The 16,599-nt window shown below is 42.8% G+C and overlaps 1 protein-coding gene across 4 annotated transcripts in view; it reads left to right on the forward strand.

Annotated features, from left to right (window-relative positions):
• Positions 1–16,599, forward strand: part of shtn3 (shootin 3) — a 164,396-nt gene that overhangs the window by 123,298 nt on the left and 24,499 nt on the right. For all 4 annotated transcript variants that reach the window (XM_073067819.1, XM_073067817.1, XM_073067816.1 and 1 more), the window contains 4 exons: positions 3,913–4,066; positions 10,449–10,611; positions 11,877–11,947; positions 14,920–15,020. In XM_073067819.1, coding sequence (XP_072923920.1) covers positions 3,913–4,066; positions 10,449–10,611; positions 11,877–11,947; positions 14,920–15,020 — 489 coding nt within the window. The remainder of the gene's footprint in view (positions 1–3,912; positions 4,067–10,448; positions 10,612–11,876; positions 11,948–14,919; positions 15,021–16,599) is intronic.

A 16,599-nucleotide genomic window follows, 5' to 3' on the forward strand; every position in this document is an offset into this window, starting at 1 on the left:
TTTTCGCGGAGTCATTCGTGCAGCTAATGGTATCTCAAGTCACATTTAAATCCTCTGAAGCTGGAGCTCTTTGGTGCAATTATTAAACATTCCCTCCACTTCATTTCCTTCATCCTGAACGCAGACTTTTACATTCAGTGACTGTTGTGGGCAGTGTCCCTTTAAGATCTGATGCCCTTCCCAGTAATCAGTGTAAAAACAATGCTGGTGCTATAAGCACTTGTGTAAGCTCACATCGCCTTTCATACAAGCTGCTTTAAATTGACCTTTAAACAGATGGAAGTATTGTGATTGGTGTATTTTTTTAGCGAGGCCTAAGGAAATACATCAAGTATTTTGTGCACTAAACAGATTGAAATCTGTTAAGACACAATTTGAATGTTGGCTTTATAAACAGCATAGTTTAGCAGAAAATGGTGTTAATAAAACTAGATTTTTCTGTGAGTAAATAACATTTGAACTGATCAGAAAGTCGAAAATCATACAGCAGATACATAATGGGCGTTGCCTCTCTGTTAATGACATTTTGGACGTTCCAGCATCCTGGAAGGGTTTTAGGGCAAGATAAAATCCTACTAAAATATCAAGAATCAAGTTTCCTGACATATAACAAGAGTCACAGAAGTGAATATAAGAACATAAGAAATAGGAGCAGGAGTAGGCCATCCGGCCCATCGAGCCTGGCCCGCCATTCAATAAGATCATGACTGATCTGTCCGTAAACTCAGCTCCATCTACCTGCCTTTTCCCCATAACCCTCAATTGCCTTACTATGTAAAAATCCATCTAACAGTATCTTAAATATATTTAGTGAGGAAGCTTCAACTGTTTCCCTGGGCAGAGAATTCCACAGATTCACCACTCTCTGGGAAAAAGTTTCTCCTCATCTCCGTCCTAAATCTTCTCCCCTGAATCTTGAGGCAATGTCCCCTAGTTCCAGTCTCACCTACCAATGGAAACAACTTTCCTACTTCTATCTTATCTATCCTTTTCAAAATTTTGTAAGTTTCTATAAGATCCCCTCTCATTCTTCTGAATTCCAGAGAGTACAGTCCCAGGCGACTCAATCTCTCCTCATAGGTTAACCCCTTCATCTCTGGAATCAACCTGGTGAACCTCCTCTGCATCACCTCCAAAGCCAGTATATCCTTCCTCAAGTATGGAGACCAGAACTGCACACAGTACTCCAGGTGTGGCCTCACCAGTACCCTGTATAGTTGCAGCATGACCTCCCTGCTCTTGTATTCAATCTCTCTAGCAATGAAAGCCAACATTCTGTTTGCCTTCTTAATAACCTGTTGTACCTGCAAGCCAACCTTTTGTGATTCATGAACAAGCACTCCCAGGTCCCTTTGCACAACAGCATGCTGTAGTTTTTCACCATTTAAATAATAATCTGCTCTTCTATTATTCCTTCCAAAGTGGATGATCTTGCATTTACCAACGTTGTATTCCATCTGCCAGACCTTGGCCCACTCAACCTATCTATATCCCTCTGCAGACTCTCCACATCCTCTGTACAATTTGCTTTTCCACTCAGTTTAGTGTCATCAGCAAATTTTGCCATGCTACACTCAAGCCCCTCTTCCAAATCATCAATGTAAATGGTAAACAGCTGTGGGCCTAGCACCAACTCTTGCAGCACCCCACTCACCACTGACTGCCAACTGGAGAAACACCCATTTATACCAACTCTCTGCCTTCTATTGGTTAACCAATCTTCTATCCAACTTCCTCCAACTCCACACATTCTTATCTTATTAATAAGTCTCTTGTGTGGCACCTTATCGAACGCTTTCTTGGAAATCCAAATATACAACATCCACCTGTTCCTTTCTATCCACTGCACTCATTATGTCCTCAATGAACTCCAGTAAGTTTGTCAAACAAGACCTTCCCTTTCTGAATCCATGCTGCGTCTGTCTAATGGAACCATTCCTTTATAAATGTTTCACTATTTCTTCCTTAATGACAGCTTCAAGAATTTTCCCGACTACAGATGTTAAGCTAACCGACCTATAGTTGCCCATCTTTTGCCTATATCCTTTTTTAAAAAGTGGTGTGACATTTTCTGTCTTCCAATCTGCCGGGACCTGCCCAGAGTCTAGAGAGTTTTGATAAATGATTACTAAAACTTCCGTCTACTATAACCTCCGCCAATTCCTTCAGCACCCCAGGATGCATCCCATCAGGACCAGGGGACTTATCTACCTTCAGGCTCTCTAGTTTTCTCATCACTATCTCTTTAGTGACGGTGACTTTATCGAGGTCCTCACCTCTCATTTTGTCCATAACATCCTTCTTTGGCATATTAGACGTGTCCTCAATTGTGGTGACAATCTAGTGCTGCAGGTCCAACCCTTAGTTTGGAATTGATCAAATGAATTTCTAGGCTGAAGAGTTTGAGGTGAGGAGATGTTTCTTCTCTCAAACAGAGAAGGAACAGTTGATTCTTTGGAACTCACCCTAGAATAATGGGTGCTCTTTTTAGGAGCTAAATGACTTACTCTTATTATTTCTTTTGTTCTTCCTGCTAAATGATTCTTCCAGTGTCCTTTCCACCTTCCAGTTATTATCACCATTAAGGGGGATACTCATTACCCAAAATATGTTCTAATGTGTCCATCAATCAAACAATTCTCAAGGTAGTGTACGTATACGCAAGGGTAAAATGTAATTCGGTTATCTCTGTGTGCAGACATTGTGCAATCTGTTAGACAGGTTAATCGTGTGCTATGACTTCATAATAGTGTAACATGAAAGTTTAATCTGTAGCAACAGTTTTCAGCTTTAACATACGGAACAATTACATTCCAGGAAAACTGTCTGTCTCATGATTTTCTGTAGCAAAACCCCCATGTTTTATTGATTCCCATGGAGTGGAGATGCATTTTTATGTTTTCTCCCCTCTCTTATCAAGTCATTTTATCAGAGACAACAAAGTGACTCACTGCCATTAGTTAACAGCTAAGGCCAACAGTAAACTCAGGATGGATGAAGCTCGTGCTAAAGACACAATGCATTTTGTCAGTTTTTTAATTTTAGTCACGCAAGACTGTGGGACAATAAGCTATAGATGTCACCGTAACAATTGGGTTGGCAGCCATAGCCAAATCCCCCCTTTGCAACACCCTCAGTCTAATTAAGTAAGGATTACTGAAGGAATACAATGTGTGAGAATGTTACAGAGACAGCTGCTTATTCTGAGCTGTAGTAAAAGCTTTTTTATTTGCAACTTTTGTGGGCCAGAATTGGTAATGAAACTCTTGACAGAGCTTACTCTAATGTTGCCCAATGTGACTATAACACCCTGGGAAAGGTTTCACTGCTAACGTAATGGTCCTTCTGTAGCAGCAGAGTTTGGGTTATGGTTAGAGATAACAGGGGCTTTGGAATGTGAGCTGGGTCTTTTGTTTGGTGTGGGATGAAGAGAGAAGATGCTGGAGTCGTAGGATATGACCCGGTGGGGAGATCGTGATCCGATGAAACCAGACGTCGAGATCAACTGAGGATCGGTCAATTGAGCTCCGACTGGTGCACGTTTGACTGTTTAATTATGATGGGCCCTTTTGTTTTTTCTTTCTTTACTAACCCTTTAGTTAAGATTCATAAATATAATTCCTTTAATCGTATGCCATGTGCTACTTGTTGTTTCTTGGCATTGAGTTGTAACAGGGTTGTAAATTACACAGCATCTACTCAAACCGGGGTTTGGGGTGGGAGAGCGTCTCAGTTTCACGGGTTTGGTGGGACTGGAGTGTGTCTTCCCTAGACTTACGGAGCCAAGGAAACCAGCGGGGTTTCATGAGCTTGCTGGCTCTGAACTCGCAATTTGTACAGCACCTGCTGAAGGCAGCACTTAGTGCACCTGTATTAAAAATTGAAAATAATTCCCAAGCCTTTCCTCGACAGATACAAGAGCTGGAATCCCATCTAAATGACTCCGCACTGCAGAAGGAACTGGATATGCTGCAGAAACAGCTGGAGATAATTGAGGAGGAGAGACGGGAAGCAGAACAACGATCAAAAGATATGGAACAGAGAAAGCATGAGCTGGAGAATGAAGGTAGAAACTGAAAATGAAAAAATAACACATCTATATCATATTTTTCAAAGATAAGGAATGTCTCAAGGTGCTTTACAGCCAATTGCATATTCTTAAAGAAGATAGTTATACTATAGAGGATATGACAGCTATGCTTTTTGTGACCAATGTACCTGATTAGCAAACTGCAAGTAACAGAAACCAAGTTCAATTGCAGCTTCAACTTTATTTCCACTGAATTTGTAGATATTTAAAATGACCAGGAGTGACATTAATGGATGATCCTTCGCCTTCTTTACATTAAATTCCTATCATATGTTATTGCAGACGTTATTTTAACTGGGCTAAAAACCAAAGAAGTTGTGTTCATCCAAAAATATTTATATTTTGTATTTTCAGTCCTTTATTGACAGGATTTGAATGATGAAATATTCCCTATTATTTTTTCTTGCGTCAACAGACTCAGAATCAGAATCAAGTTTGATATTAATGTTGTGAAGTTTGTTGTTTTCAAGTCAAGTCAAATCACTTTTTATTGTCATTTCAACCATAATGCTGGTACAGTACACAGTAAAAACGAGACATTTTTCAGGACCATGGTGCTACATGAAACAATACAAAAACTACACTGAACTACATAAAAACAACACAGAAAAAAACTACATTAGACTACAGACCTACCCAGGACTACATAAAGTACACAGAACAGTGCAGGCATTACAATAAATAATAAACAAGACAATAGGCACAGTAGAGGGCAGTAAGTTGGTGTCAGTCCAGACTCTGGGTATTGAGGAGTCTGATAGCTTGGGGGAAGAAACTGTTACATAGTCTGGTTGTGAGAGCCCGAATGCTTTGGTGCCTTTTCCCAGACGGCAGGAGGGAGAAGAGTTTGTATGAGGGGTGCGTGGGGTCCTTCATAATGCTGTTTGCTTTGCGGATGCAGCGTGTAGTGTAAATGTCCATAATGGCGGGAAGAGAGACCCCAATGATCTTCTCAGCTGACCTCACTATCCGCTGCAGGGTCTTGCAATCTGAGATGGTACAATTTCCGAACCAGGCAGTGATGCAGCTGCTCAGGATACTCTCAATACTACCCCTGTAGAATGTGATGAGTGATGGGGGGTGGGAGATGGACTTTCCTCAGCCTTCGCAGAAAGTAGAGACGCTGCTGGACTTTCTTTGCTATGGAGCTGGTGTTGAAGGACCGGGTGAGATTCTCCGCCAGGTGAACACCAAGAAATTTGGTGCTCTTAATGATCTCTACCGAGGAGCCGTCGATGTTCAGCGGGGAGTGGTCGCTCCGTGCCCTCCTGAAGTCAACAACCATCTCTTTTGTTTTGTTCACATTAAGAGACAGGTTGTTGGCTCTGCACCAGTCCGTTAGCTGCTGCACCTCCTCTCTGTAAGCTGACTCGTCATTCTTGCTGATGAGACCCACCACGGTGGTGTCATCGGCGAACTTGATGATGTAGTTTGAGCTGTGTGTTGCAGCACGGTCTTGGGTCAGCAGAGTGAACAGCAGTGGACTGAGCACACAGCCTTGGGGAGCCCCCCCCGTGCTCAGTGTGATGATGTTGGAGATGTTGCTCCCTATCCGGACTGACTGAGATCTCCCAGTCAGGAAGTCTAGGATCCAGTTGCAGAGGGAGGTGTTCAGGCCCAGTAGGCTCAGCTTTCCAATCAGTTTCTGAGGGATGATTGTGTTGAATGCTGAACTGAAGTCTATGAACAGCATTCAAACGTGTCTTTTTTGTCCAGGTGGGCTAGGGCCAATAAGAAGTATGTAAAAAAACTATATTAAATTAGTGCAAAAAGGGAGGAAAAAATAGTGAGGTGGTGTTCATGCGTTCAATGTTCATTCAGAAATCTGATGGTGAAGGGGAAGAAGCTGTTCCAGAAACATTGAGTGTGTATCTTCAGGCTCCTGTACCTCCTGCTTGATGGTAGCAATGAGAAGAGGCATACCCTGGGTGATGGGGGTCCTTTTTGAGGCATCACCTTTTGAAGGTGTCCTGGATGCTGGGGAGGCTAGTGCCCATGATGGAGCTGGCTGAGATCTATCAGCCACCATCTGAAATTCTGTCAACAATAGTGTCATTGGCAAATTTATAGATGGCCTTTGAGCTGTGCCTAGCCACGCAGACATGGGTGTAGAGCAAATGTTCCCAACCTGGGGTCCACTGATCTCTTGTTTAATAGTGTTGGTCCATGACATAAAAAACATTGGGAACCCCCGTTGTAGAGAGAGTAGAGCGGTGGGCTAAGCACGTATCCCTGAGGTGCGTCAGTGTTGATTGTCAGCGAGGAGGAGATGTTATTTCTGATCTGTACTGAGTGTGGTCTCCTGGTGGCAAAGTCAAGGATCAAGTTGCAGATGGAGGGACAGAGGTCCAGGTTTTGAAGCTTCTCGATTAGAACTGAGGGTGTGATTGTGTGGAATGCTGAGCTGTAATGGATAAACAGCAGCCTGACGTAGGTGTTACAGCAAACTCTAGTGACCTTGGGACCTCTACAGATGTGAGACATAGGACCCTCTGACAACATTGTTCTGCCTGGCATTTCCCAGTCAAGAATAACAGTAAAGCTCCCACTCTGCCTGCTCATAAAGCACTTTCTGCCAGAAATTGACTCATTTATGATTACTTTTTAATATAATTTGCACAAAAAAAGCTATTTTGTGCATGTAGGAACACATTTTCCAGATTAGGAACCATCATTAAGTTGCCCCAGGATATTTTTCCCCTGAGTAGAGCAGCTATTTCCCCTTGTGTCGGACCCACTCCTCGTCTGTACCACAAGCCGGACCAGGATCTGAAACCTGCAGCGTTTGCTAACCAGGCCTGATCGTAGGCTGCGTCAGGCCGGTATGGCCAACTGAAAGAAAGTTGCAGGTGCAGACGGGTTAAATTTGCAGTGTTGGCAATTCCAAAATTAAAAGACCTGCTGATGCTGGAAATTGGAAACCAAAAAAAAACTGAAAATGCCAGAAGCACTCAAGAGATCAAGCAGCATTTTCAATAAAAGAAATACAGTTAACATTTCAGGTCAAAGACCTGTTGACAGAGCTAGTGAAGGAACACAACAGTAGTATTAAGTTTCAGAGAGAGGGAGTATTACACAGGTAAGACATGGGAACTTATCTCCAGGGCCATGTTTGCGGTACTGATAATTTGTTAATGAAGGTAACTAAATATTTGCTGGAGAATGTAATAGCTGTGAAGTGCAGAGCTGCGGGAAATGCCCGTTAGAGACGTCGTGCTAGTGAAGCAAGTAAAACTGCGTCAATGTTACAGATGGACGTCCTGCAGCAGAGTTGGCAATTCTGATACAAACTATAGTCTTGGGTGTGATGGCATACCGCTGATTCAGAAGGTATGGTTAGATGAGACAGTATAGTAGCAAATCACAGTTGGTAAGAAATTTAACTTATCTGTCCTTGTCTGCATTACTTTGTTGCATTGTTCCTGATTTTAAAGGGATGCTAAACCATTTCAATGGGTACGTTTAATGTCAGAGAAATGTATACAATATACATCCTGAAATTCTTCTTCTTCACAAACATTCACGAAAAGAGTGCCCCAAAGAATGAATGATAGTTAAATGTTAGAAACCCGAAGCCCCCCAGCTCCCCCCTCCCACACATATGCAGCAGCAAAACAACGAACCCCCCTCCCACCGAGCACTTAAGCTTGCAGCAAAGCATCAATAAAGACACAGACTTTCAATACCCGAAAGACTACTCGTTCACCCGGTAATTCGACTTTCCACAGGCTCACTCTCTCCAATAAGGGAAAAAGAGGTGTCCCCGTTTTAGAACTCACTTCAGGCTGCTGAAATGCTTTTGAAAAATCTTCAAAGTGTGCAACAGCTGACAGGGAAAGCTCTCTGCAGCGTTCAGCTTCTTCTCTACTAACTGAGTGGGTAATGAGTAGTCACACCACTGGCCACAATCTGTCATTAGGGCAGTGATGGTGACATAGGAGCAGGAAGCAGAGATGTGCCCTTCTCTGAAAAACCTTCTCACTTGGAAGTCCCTGAAGAACAATAGATTCACAGCCTCGGGCTTTCCAAATGATTTATAACTTGTAACCACTCCAGGCAGCTTGAGGTTTCCCTACGCCCATCTTCCCTCGTCACAGGGTCACTCCCAGCGGTCACTATAGATCTGTGCCTTGCTCACACTTTGGTGCACACTGCTGCTTTGTAGACGCTACCCAGGTCATTTCAGTGAGGAAAGGGGTGTCACCTGAGGCAGTGGAATTTGTTGGTGTGTCCCCTGAGTGTAGCATGGATAATCTTGTACACATAAAGCTCCTCTTTACGACCAGGACAATTTACTCAACAGGAGATATTTCCATCACTTCAGATCATTATATATTAAAATTAAATTGGTAAGCTGGTTTATCATTGTCTCATGTACTGGGGTACGGTGACAAAAAATTGTTTTTGCGTACCATCCATACAGATCATTTCACCAGACCAGTGCATTGAGGTAGTACGAGGGGAAGCATAACGGTGCAGAATAAAGAGTCACAATTCCAGACAACGTACAGTGCAGGCAGACAGTACAGTGCAAGGCCAGGATGAGGTAGATTATCAGGTCAAAAACCCATATCATCATACTAGAGAGCCATTCAATAGTCTCTCACCAGCAAGATTAAAGCTGTACTCGAGCCTGGAGTTACATGCTTTCAGGCTTTTGTAACTTCTGGCCATTGAGAGGGGAAATAAAAGAGAACATCCAGTATAGGTGGGGTCGGGGATGATGTTGGCTGCTTTATGGAGGCAGTGAGAAATGTAGGCAGAGTCCACGAAGGAGACCTTGGTTTCCATTACATTCAGAGCTGTATCCACAGCCCTACAGTTCTTCATGGACTGGGGCTGAGCAGTTACCACACCGAGCTGAGACTGCATCCATGCACGAAGCTTTCTATGATGCACTGATAAAAATGGTGAGAATCAGCAGCAACATATTGGATTTCTTTAGCCTCCTGAGGAAGTTGAATTGTTGCTGCACTTCTTGACCTTGACATCTATGTGGTTGGACCAGGACAGGCTATTGGTGATGCTCACTCCAAGGAGTTTGAAGCTGTCAACCCTCTTGACCTCAGCACCATTGATAACATGTTCCTGTCGGTGAATCCCATTGTTTCCCCATGACGTCTTAATCCTTAGGGAGAGCAAACTGCTCTATATTTTCACAGCCATCCCTGACACGACAGGTGACCGGAAACGCAGGATGTGCTGCAACTTGTTGTTACTGCTCCTTGTAATTTAACCCTTGGAGACCAGGTCTTGTTTTTGGTAAATCCCAATCTACACCAACTCCAAGATTTGGTCCCAGTAATTGAGGTGTGCTCTAAACAAGGTTTTCTAAGAGTGTTGCATGTTTTTTTTACACTCCTGAACTTTGGATATATTCTGTTAGCCTTTTGATTAGCCTTCTGTATCTTCCCACGGCACATTATTGATGAGCATCCTGCTTGTCCTCCAAACCCACATCTGTGTGGTATTACACAACACTGATCTTTCATTGAAACCTTTAGCCATCACTTTGTCACCTGGACTTGACTGTTACAATGTTCCCCTGGCCGGCCTCCTGTCCCCCTTCCTTCATACACCTAACTCATGTCAAACTCTGCCAAATGCAGTCACTCACTGGATACAGTTCACAAGGATGGCTCTGGCCATTTGTTTAAATAAGATTAACGACCAATGAAAAAAAGATAATGCAGAGAAGTGCTTTGCTTGTACTTTTAATAATTTATTATTTTTATTAGTTTTACTATTTAATTAAATCTGTTTGAATAAGTCTTAAATGTCTCAGTCAAAGTCATTTCAAAATATTATCTACCATTTTGAGCTATCAATGTTTTTTCAGGATTTTCCAGAGGCAAAATCCAAAACAATGTGGTCCTTAGTGACTCCAGGTCCTGGACACATTGACTTTAAAATTCTTGTCTATGTGTTCAACTTCCTCTGCAACCTCATTCAGCTTTAATCCTCCTCCAACTCCCCCTCACCTAACTCTCACTAGGCCTCTGCATATCAGTTCTAGTTTCTCGTTCACCACAACAGTAGACAGGGCTACACCTTCTGCTGCTAAGATTCTAAGCTCTGGAAATCTTGCCCTAACTCTCTCTACGTCTCCACCTTTTCAAATTTCCTGAAGATGCTTCTTAAAACAGTCCTCAGTATCCAGCCCATTTAGAGGCCTATCTTAACACTTTGCTGTGTGTCTTAGTGTTACGTTCTGCTCAGCAGTGCTACTGGATGTTTAAGGCGCCCATGTACTAAAAGTTGCTGTTGTTGTTGGGACAGTAGTAGAAACAGTTTTCCTGGGCTTTTCTGTAATATGTATGCTCCGAGGACTAAGACGCGCAATGATCTCTTTCTGCAGTGAAAGAATTGAAGGAGAAGTTGAAGTTCCAAATGACTGAATCAGCTCCAGCCACCGTTTCTCCTCCACCTCCCCCACCTCCACCTCCTCCTCCTCCTCCTCCTCCCCCTCCTCCCCCTCCTCCACCCCCTCCACTTCCAGCCACACGTTGCAACCCAATAAGGTATGTGCCTAGAATCTTTTGGAGCTTAGGGTGTGGAAGTAGGTCAAAGGAGCAGGAGGGTGGGTCAAATCGTCAAGATGAACGTAGAGTTGGAGTAGGGAATGCACTGGAAAGCAAGAGGTGAAGTGAAACTGGGGGTGGATTCGCTTGGGGGGGCAATGCACAGTGGAAAGGCAATGAGGGTATCTGAATTGATAGTCTCAAGAAGGTGACAATTAAATCCAGTGACTTCTCACACTTCCTGTTAGAAGCCAGGGTGAAGAAGTTAATGGATAGGCAAGTGAGGAGACGAAGGGGGAGATTTTGGGACTATCCTTCACCACCATGATTGTCTTAAGATATTGGAAAAGGGAGGAAAAACAGACACGGTTGAGCTTGATGTGGAACAACCAGCTTTAATGGACAATTGACTGAGCTACTTGTATGCCAGGCAGATTGTTTTGGTTATCTTGAATCCGTCACAAAGAAGGGTACCCTGTCAGAGGAATTGTAAGAATAAAAGACAGTGAAGAACTAAGCTATCAGAGGAAATAATTGAACAATCCATTAACATAGAAACATAGAAAACCTACAGCACAATACAGGCCCTTTGGCCCACAAAGCTGTGCTGAACATGTCCTTACCTGTGAAATTACCTAGGGTTACCCATAGCCCTCTATTTTACCAAGCTCCATGTACCTATCCAGGAGTCTCTTAAAAGACCCTATCGTATCAGCCTCCACCACCGTCACCGGCAGCTCATTCCACGCACTCACCACTCTCTGCGTAAAAAACTTATCCCTGACATCTCCTCTGTACCTATGTCCAAGCACCTTAAAACTGTGCCCTCTTGTGGCAACTGTTTCAGCCCTGGGGAAAAGCCTCTGACTATCCACACGATCGATGGCTCTCATCATCTTATACACCTCTGTCAGGTCACCTCTCATCCTCCGTCGCTCCAAAGAGAAAAGGCCGAGTTCACTCAACCTATTCTCATAAGGCATGCTCCCCAATCCAGGCAACATCCTTCTAAATCTCCTCTGCATCCTTTCTATGGTTTCCACATCCTTCCTGTAGTGAGGTGACCAGAACTGAGCACAGTACTCCAAGTGGGGTCCGACCAGGGTCCTACATAGCTGCAACATTACATCTCAGCTCCTAAATTCAATTCCACGATTGATGAAGGCCAATTAACCATAGAGATATTTCAGCAAATATAGGATGAAAGACCAACCATTCTGAATGTACCATTGGAGAGTTTACTTTCAAGCTCCTGTCTCTTTCAGTTCCCTCATTGCTATTGTGAGGCGATCGTCTAAGAACTCCAAGACCCAGCCGAAACCTGAACCAACCACCAGTAAGTGATCACGCTCACATCGTGCATCGAGAGAGATGGGTCTCAATGTCCCGCAATGCCAAAAGCACCATCAGTTAAAACCAAATCTTCAGTTCCCTCCTAAACCAGGATTTTCCACGCAATTGTGTAGCGAGCAGGTTTCCATCTGTCAGCCCATATACTGCAACCCTTGACCAATGTTATTTCCCACAGATTTTGGGCAAGGTGTAAAAGAAACAGCCAATCCAATTCCATCAGATTTCTGCCAGCCAGACAGGAGCATGTTAAGCCCTGTCAAATAAAATTTATTTATTTATTTATTTATTGCGATACATTGTGGTATAGGCCCTCCCGGCCCTTTGAGCCACGCTGCCCAACAACTCCCAGTTTAACCCTTGCCTAATTATGGGACAATTTACAATGACCAATTAACCTACCAACTGGTACATCTTTGAACCGTGGGAGGAAACCAGAGCATCCTGAGGAAACCCACGTAGTAACGAGAACATTCAAACTCCTTACAGACAGCGACAGGAACTGAACCTAGATAGCTGATACTGTAAAGCATAAGAAGATAGGGAATAGGAGCAGGAGTAGGCCATCCGGCTCATCAAACCTGCTCCACCATTCAGTAAGATCTTGGCTGATCTAGCCATGGACTCACCTCTACCTACCTGCCTTTTTCCTGTAACCTTTAATTCCCCTACTATACAAAAAAAGCATTGTGCTAACCCCTATGCTATTGTACATTGGCTGTGGGTTAATTTTTAGCTACCCTGCTCCACAAATTGTTTTTCTAATGCAAGAAACTTTGTAAAGACAGGAAAAATGCCCCATGCAAATTTTGCAGTTTAACATCATTCTCTCTGACTATAATATTCACTGAGTACATTTAACCTCCTTGGTTATAAATGTGCACGGAGGTGTCTGGGGATGGGGATTGGTGCAGGGTTCATATGGAGTGGATTCCGCTTAATTGGGACACATAGGGACCAATATATTTTGGCCCAGTTAAATGGAGGCCCCAGTTATCTGAAGTATCATGGAAATGGTTGAAAAGGTATAAAAAAGGCAAACTGAGTGACAAATTATGCATTTAAATAAAATACAGAACAAATTAGAACACCACCAATAGTACTATTAAGCTGCACAGTACTTGGACATAGTCATCGACAGAGGAATTCATCCAGTGAAAGCAATGAACAAAATCAGTGCAGATAATGGACTGCCTTCGTAATGTGCTTTAGGAAATTGCATCCTCCAAATCTTCACCTCCGTTGTAACATTCAACATGATTGTCGATGCCTTCAGAGTTCCCAACTTGTTGAGGTAGTGAAGCTGTTTCATTTCCACTCCCGGCTGTTTCTGTCACCCCCAAGCCTGAAAGCTTGAAACTGCAGAACAGTTCCAAATTGTCTGACTGTTTATTTCTCACCAACTATCACTGACACAAATCACTGCTTTCTGAACACCAACACATGCAACTGATGTGATTTAGAAACTGATCACTCGAAGTACGGTGTACGGTCTAACGGCCATGCAAGTGCACGTGACTGACGCAAATTAAAAACTGTTTGGCTACCATCCCCTGCCCCAATTAAGTGGCATATAGTCCCAAATAAATGAAGGAATCCCAACTATTTTCTCAATTTAGTTTTGTTCTTTTTTTTGAAATATATTTTTACTGAAGGAATGACACAATACAGAATACATAATGGATTACATTTTCTTCCATTTTGCTTTTATACCTTACCCCTAAACAAACCTCCCCTCACCCTCCCTCCCTGAACATACCACGGCAGCTAATGTATTTACAATACAACACTTCACAAATACAAGTACGGACATTTCACTGCCATACCCCCACACTACTTCAAGGCAAAGGCCCACACACATCCACAACATGTCAGATGATCCAGAATACACTCATATTGCAATTCATCAGCCACCCTGTGAGGTAAACCATCTGCGTGTTAAAAGGGAGCAAATTCCCAAGTACAATCAGATGCCCTTAACTAGTAGGTAATTCCTTAAGACTCCCAAAATATGACAAGAAAGGTCCCCATTCCGAATAGCACTTTTTCACAGACCCCCTCAAAGTGAATTTAATCTTTTCTAATTTCAGAAAAAACATTACGTCCTCTAACCATGCAGCAGCAGATGGGGGAGTGGCAGATTTCCAGACCAGCAAAATTCTCCTATGGGTCAAAAGTGATGTAATTGCAACGATATCCGACTGGTTTGCATTTAAACCCAAAGCATCATCCCCCACACCAAATACAGCTGTAAGCGGGCAAGGTCTCAGTGTCACCCCGAAACCTCACTGATAATTTTAAATACCAGTGCCCAATAGCCATCAAGCCGAGGGCAAGACCAAAATGCATGCACTAAACCAGCGGGAGAGAAGGAACACCTGTCACAGCCAACGTCTGTCCCGGGATATATGTCAGCAAGCCTGGCTTTACTTAAATGTACCCTGTGCAAAACTTTAAATTGTATGAGCCCCAGTCTAGCACATGATGATGAGGAATGAACCCTATTCAATGCTTTTGCCCAATATTCCTCAGCCAGATCCATACCAAGGTCACCCTCCCACCTAGTCTTAGTTTTGTTTAGATCTTCAACTCCCAAAGACATCAGCTGAGAGTATAGTACAGAGATCAGCTCTTTATTATTAAAGCTAAGAGTGAGTTTTTCCCACAACATAGCAGGTGGTAGATCAGCAAAAGATGGAAAGTTTTAGTTTTGTTCTTAGTGAGTTGTTGCAAGTAAATGGCTCCCCCAATTAACCGATTGACTGGAATCCACTGTATATGAAGCAGTTTTAGACCTTCTCAAACATTTATCTGATGTAGAAAGGTCCTAGGTACCTCACTGTTGCCGATTCTCTAGGGAAATGTAACAAGCGAATCCAGCTTTGGGTCAGGTTTGGCTGTGAATACAATTATCCGGCTTTTTCTGATAGTTTCTCCTTCTGTTAACTTTTTGTTTAGACCAGACAGGAATTGATGATGTGAAAGTGAAAGCAGTGAATGAAATGATGGAACGGATAAAGCACGGTGTCATGCTACGACCTGTGACGCATGTTTCAAAGGTAAGACCCACCAAGAGTTTAATTTGTATTATATCCAAAGAGAACCTTGCAAATGCCATAACTCAGAGGAGAGGGTACCATTCTTCAAATGTGGTGACAGTTTTGCCGTGTAGTCTCATTCCCACTGATAATTAAATCGCAATTAGCTAAATTAGTTTAACTTTGGATCAAAAGAGAGGAGACATTCACAACTACTGTGGGGTAGAAATGGCTCCAGGTTTCTTGCCCCCTAGAGGTAAGAACAGTTGTAAAATGCAATGTAATCTCATGTTTGTAGCTATGAAAAAAACAACAAAGATGACCAAAGTAATATTGCCAATCCAACTCATTGAAATATCCAGACTCCCCCAGTGAGGTATGAAAAGTAATAGGAGCTAGAGTTAAACAGGATGATGCATTCAGTGTTGGGTATCAATGCATTCAGGGAAGAAACAAATATAATTTTTTTAAAAACAGAAGTTTTTTAGAAAGGGGCTCTGATGAAAGCCAAACACTAAACCACAGACCTCCTCAACACCTGTTCACTAACACCAATAGCGTGATTACTAATTGCTTTTGAAAAAGTGTGTAGTTTAAAAAAACACAGGAAAACAACACATAAAGAATGAATAAAATGCACATATTTAACTCCACATATTTAAGTTTCTGCTTTTCTGTATTTATGATGGAAAAAAATGACTGAATAGATATATTTAATAATTAGAAATCCAGTCTACCCCCAATCTCATATGTGTCCACTCCACCCTCTACCTGTGTCATCTGACCAGCTTAGGCAAATAACTTACACCGCTGGGACTTAGGGCAGCAATGATGGTCCTCCATCGTCATTGCTGTTTCTGTAACAATTTTGTTTTTTGACCAGTCAGGGTCTTTAGCCCTGAGCTGAACCCCCGAATCTGGATGACCGGTGGACCACTCTTAGTCTGGCCTCTACCCTTTGACCTGTTTGGCATGGGTGACCCAAAGCACAAGGCCCTGACTCCAGCCAACATAACTCTCTGGGTCAATGAGTCACCCTATGACAAGGCTGTGGAGGAGTACTTGGAGGAGGAAAGAGCCTGCAGTGCATTTACTGAATTGTAATTCCAGTACTCATGTTACTTATTGTCAAATCTTCTTGTTTAAATTTTCATCAAGTGGCTGGAATAGTTTGCGTGGTTTATTCAGTCTGCGTTAAAAAGTTAAAAATTCGTCAACATTGGAAGAATCTTTCTACCCTTGCCCTTCTAACTAGCAGTTCTGCAAATAGTGCAGCATTTTTTCATCACTTTTAGATAAATATGTGAGCCCAGGGTTTCATTACAGTTAATGGTACAGAGTTCAGAATGACAACAGGTTCACCAAACACTTCCACAAAAGTGAAGAGTTAAAACCAGGTCAAACAGAGTCCGCAGAGAGAGGTTGCCCTGCATTCTGTTGAAATAAAATTCGTACGTTGTCCAGCAAGGGGCACATGACTCTGGGGATGGAGTCCGTAAAATGATGATCGTACAGATACCAAGAATTAGACTACTGCATCTCACTATGTTAAGAGATAAGATAGACGACATTGAATAATGCTGTCAAAGCTGTGCTGAAA

Source organism: Hemitrygon akajei, chromosome 15, assembly GCF_048418815.1.
Source record: "Hemitrygon akajei chromosome 15, sHemAka1.3, whole genome shotgun sequence".
NCBI lineage: Eukaryota > Metazoa > Chordata > Chondrichthyes > Myliobatiformes > Dasyatidae > Hemitrygon > Hemitrygon akajei.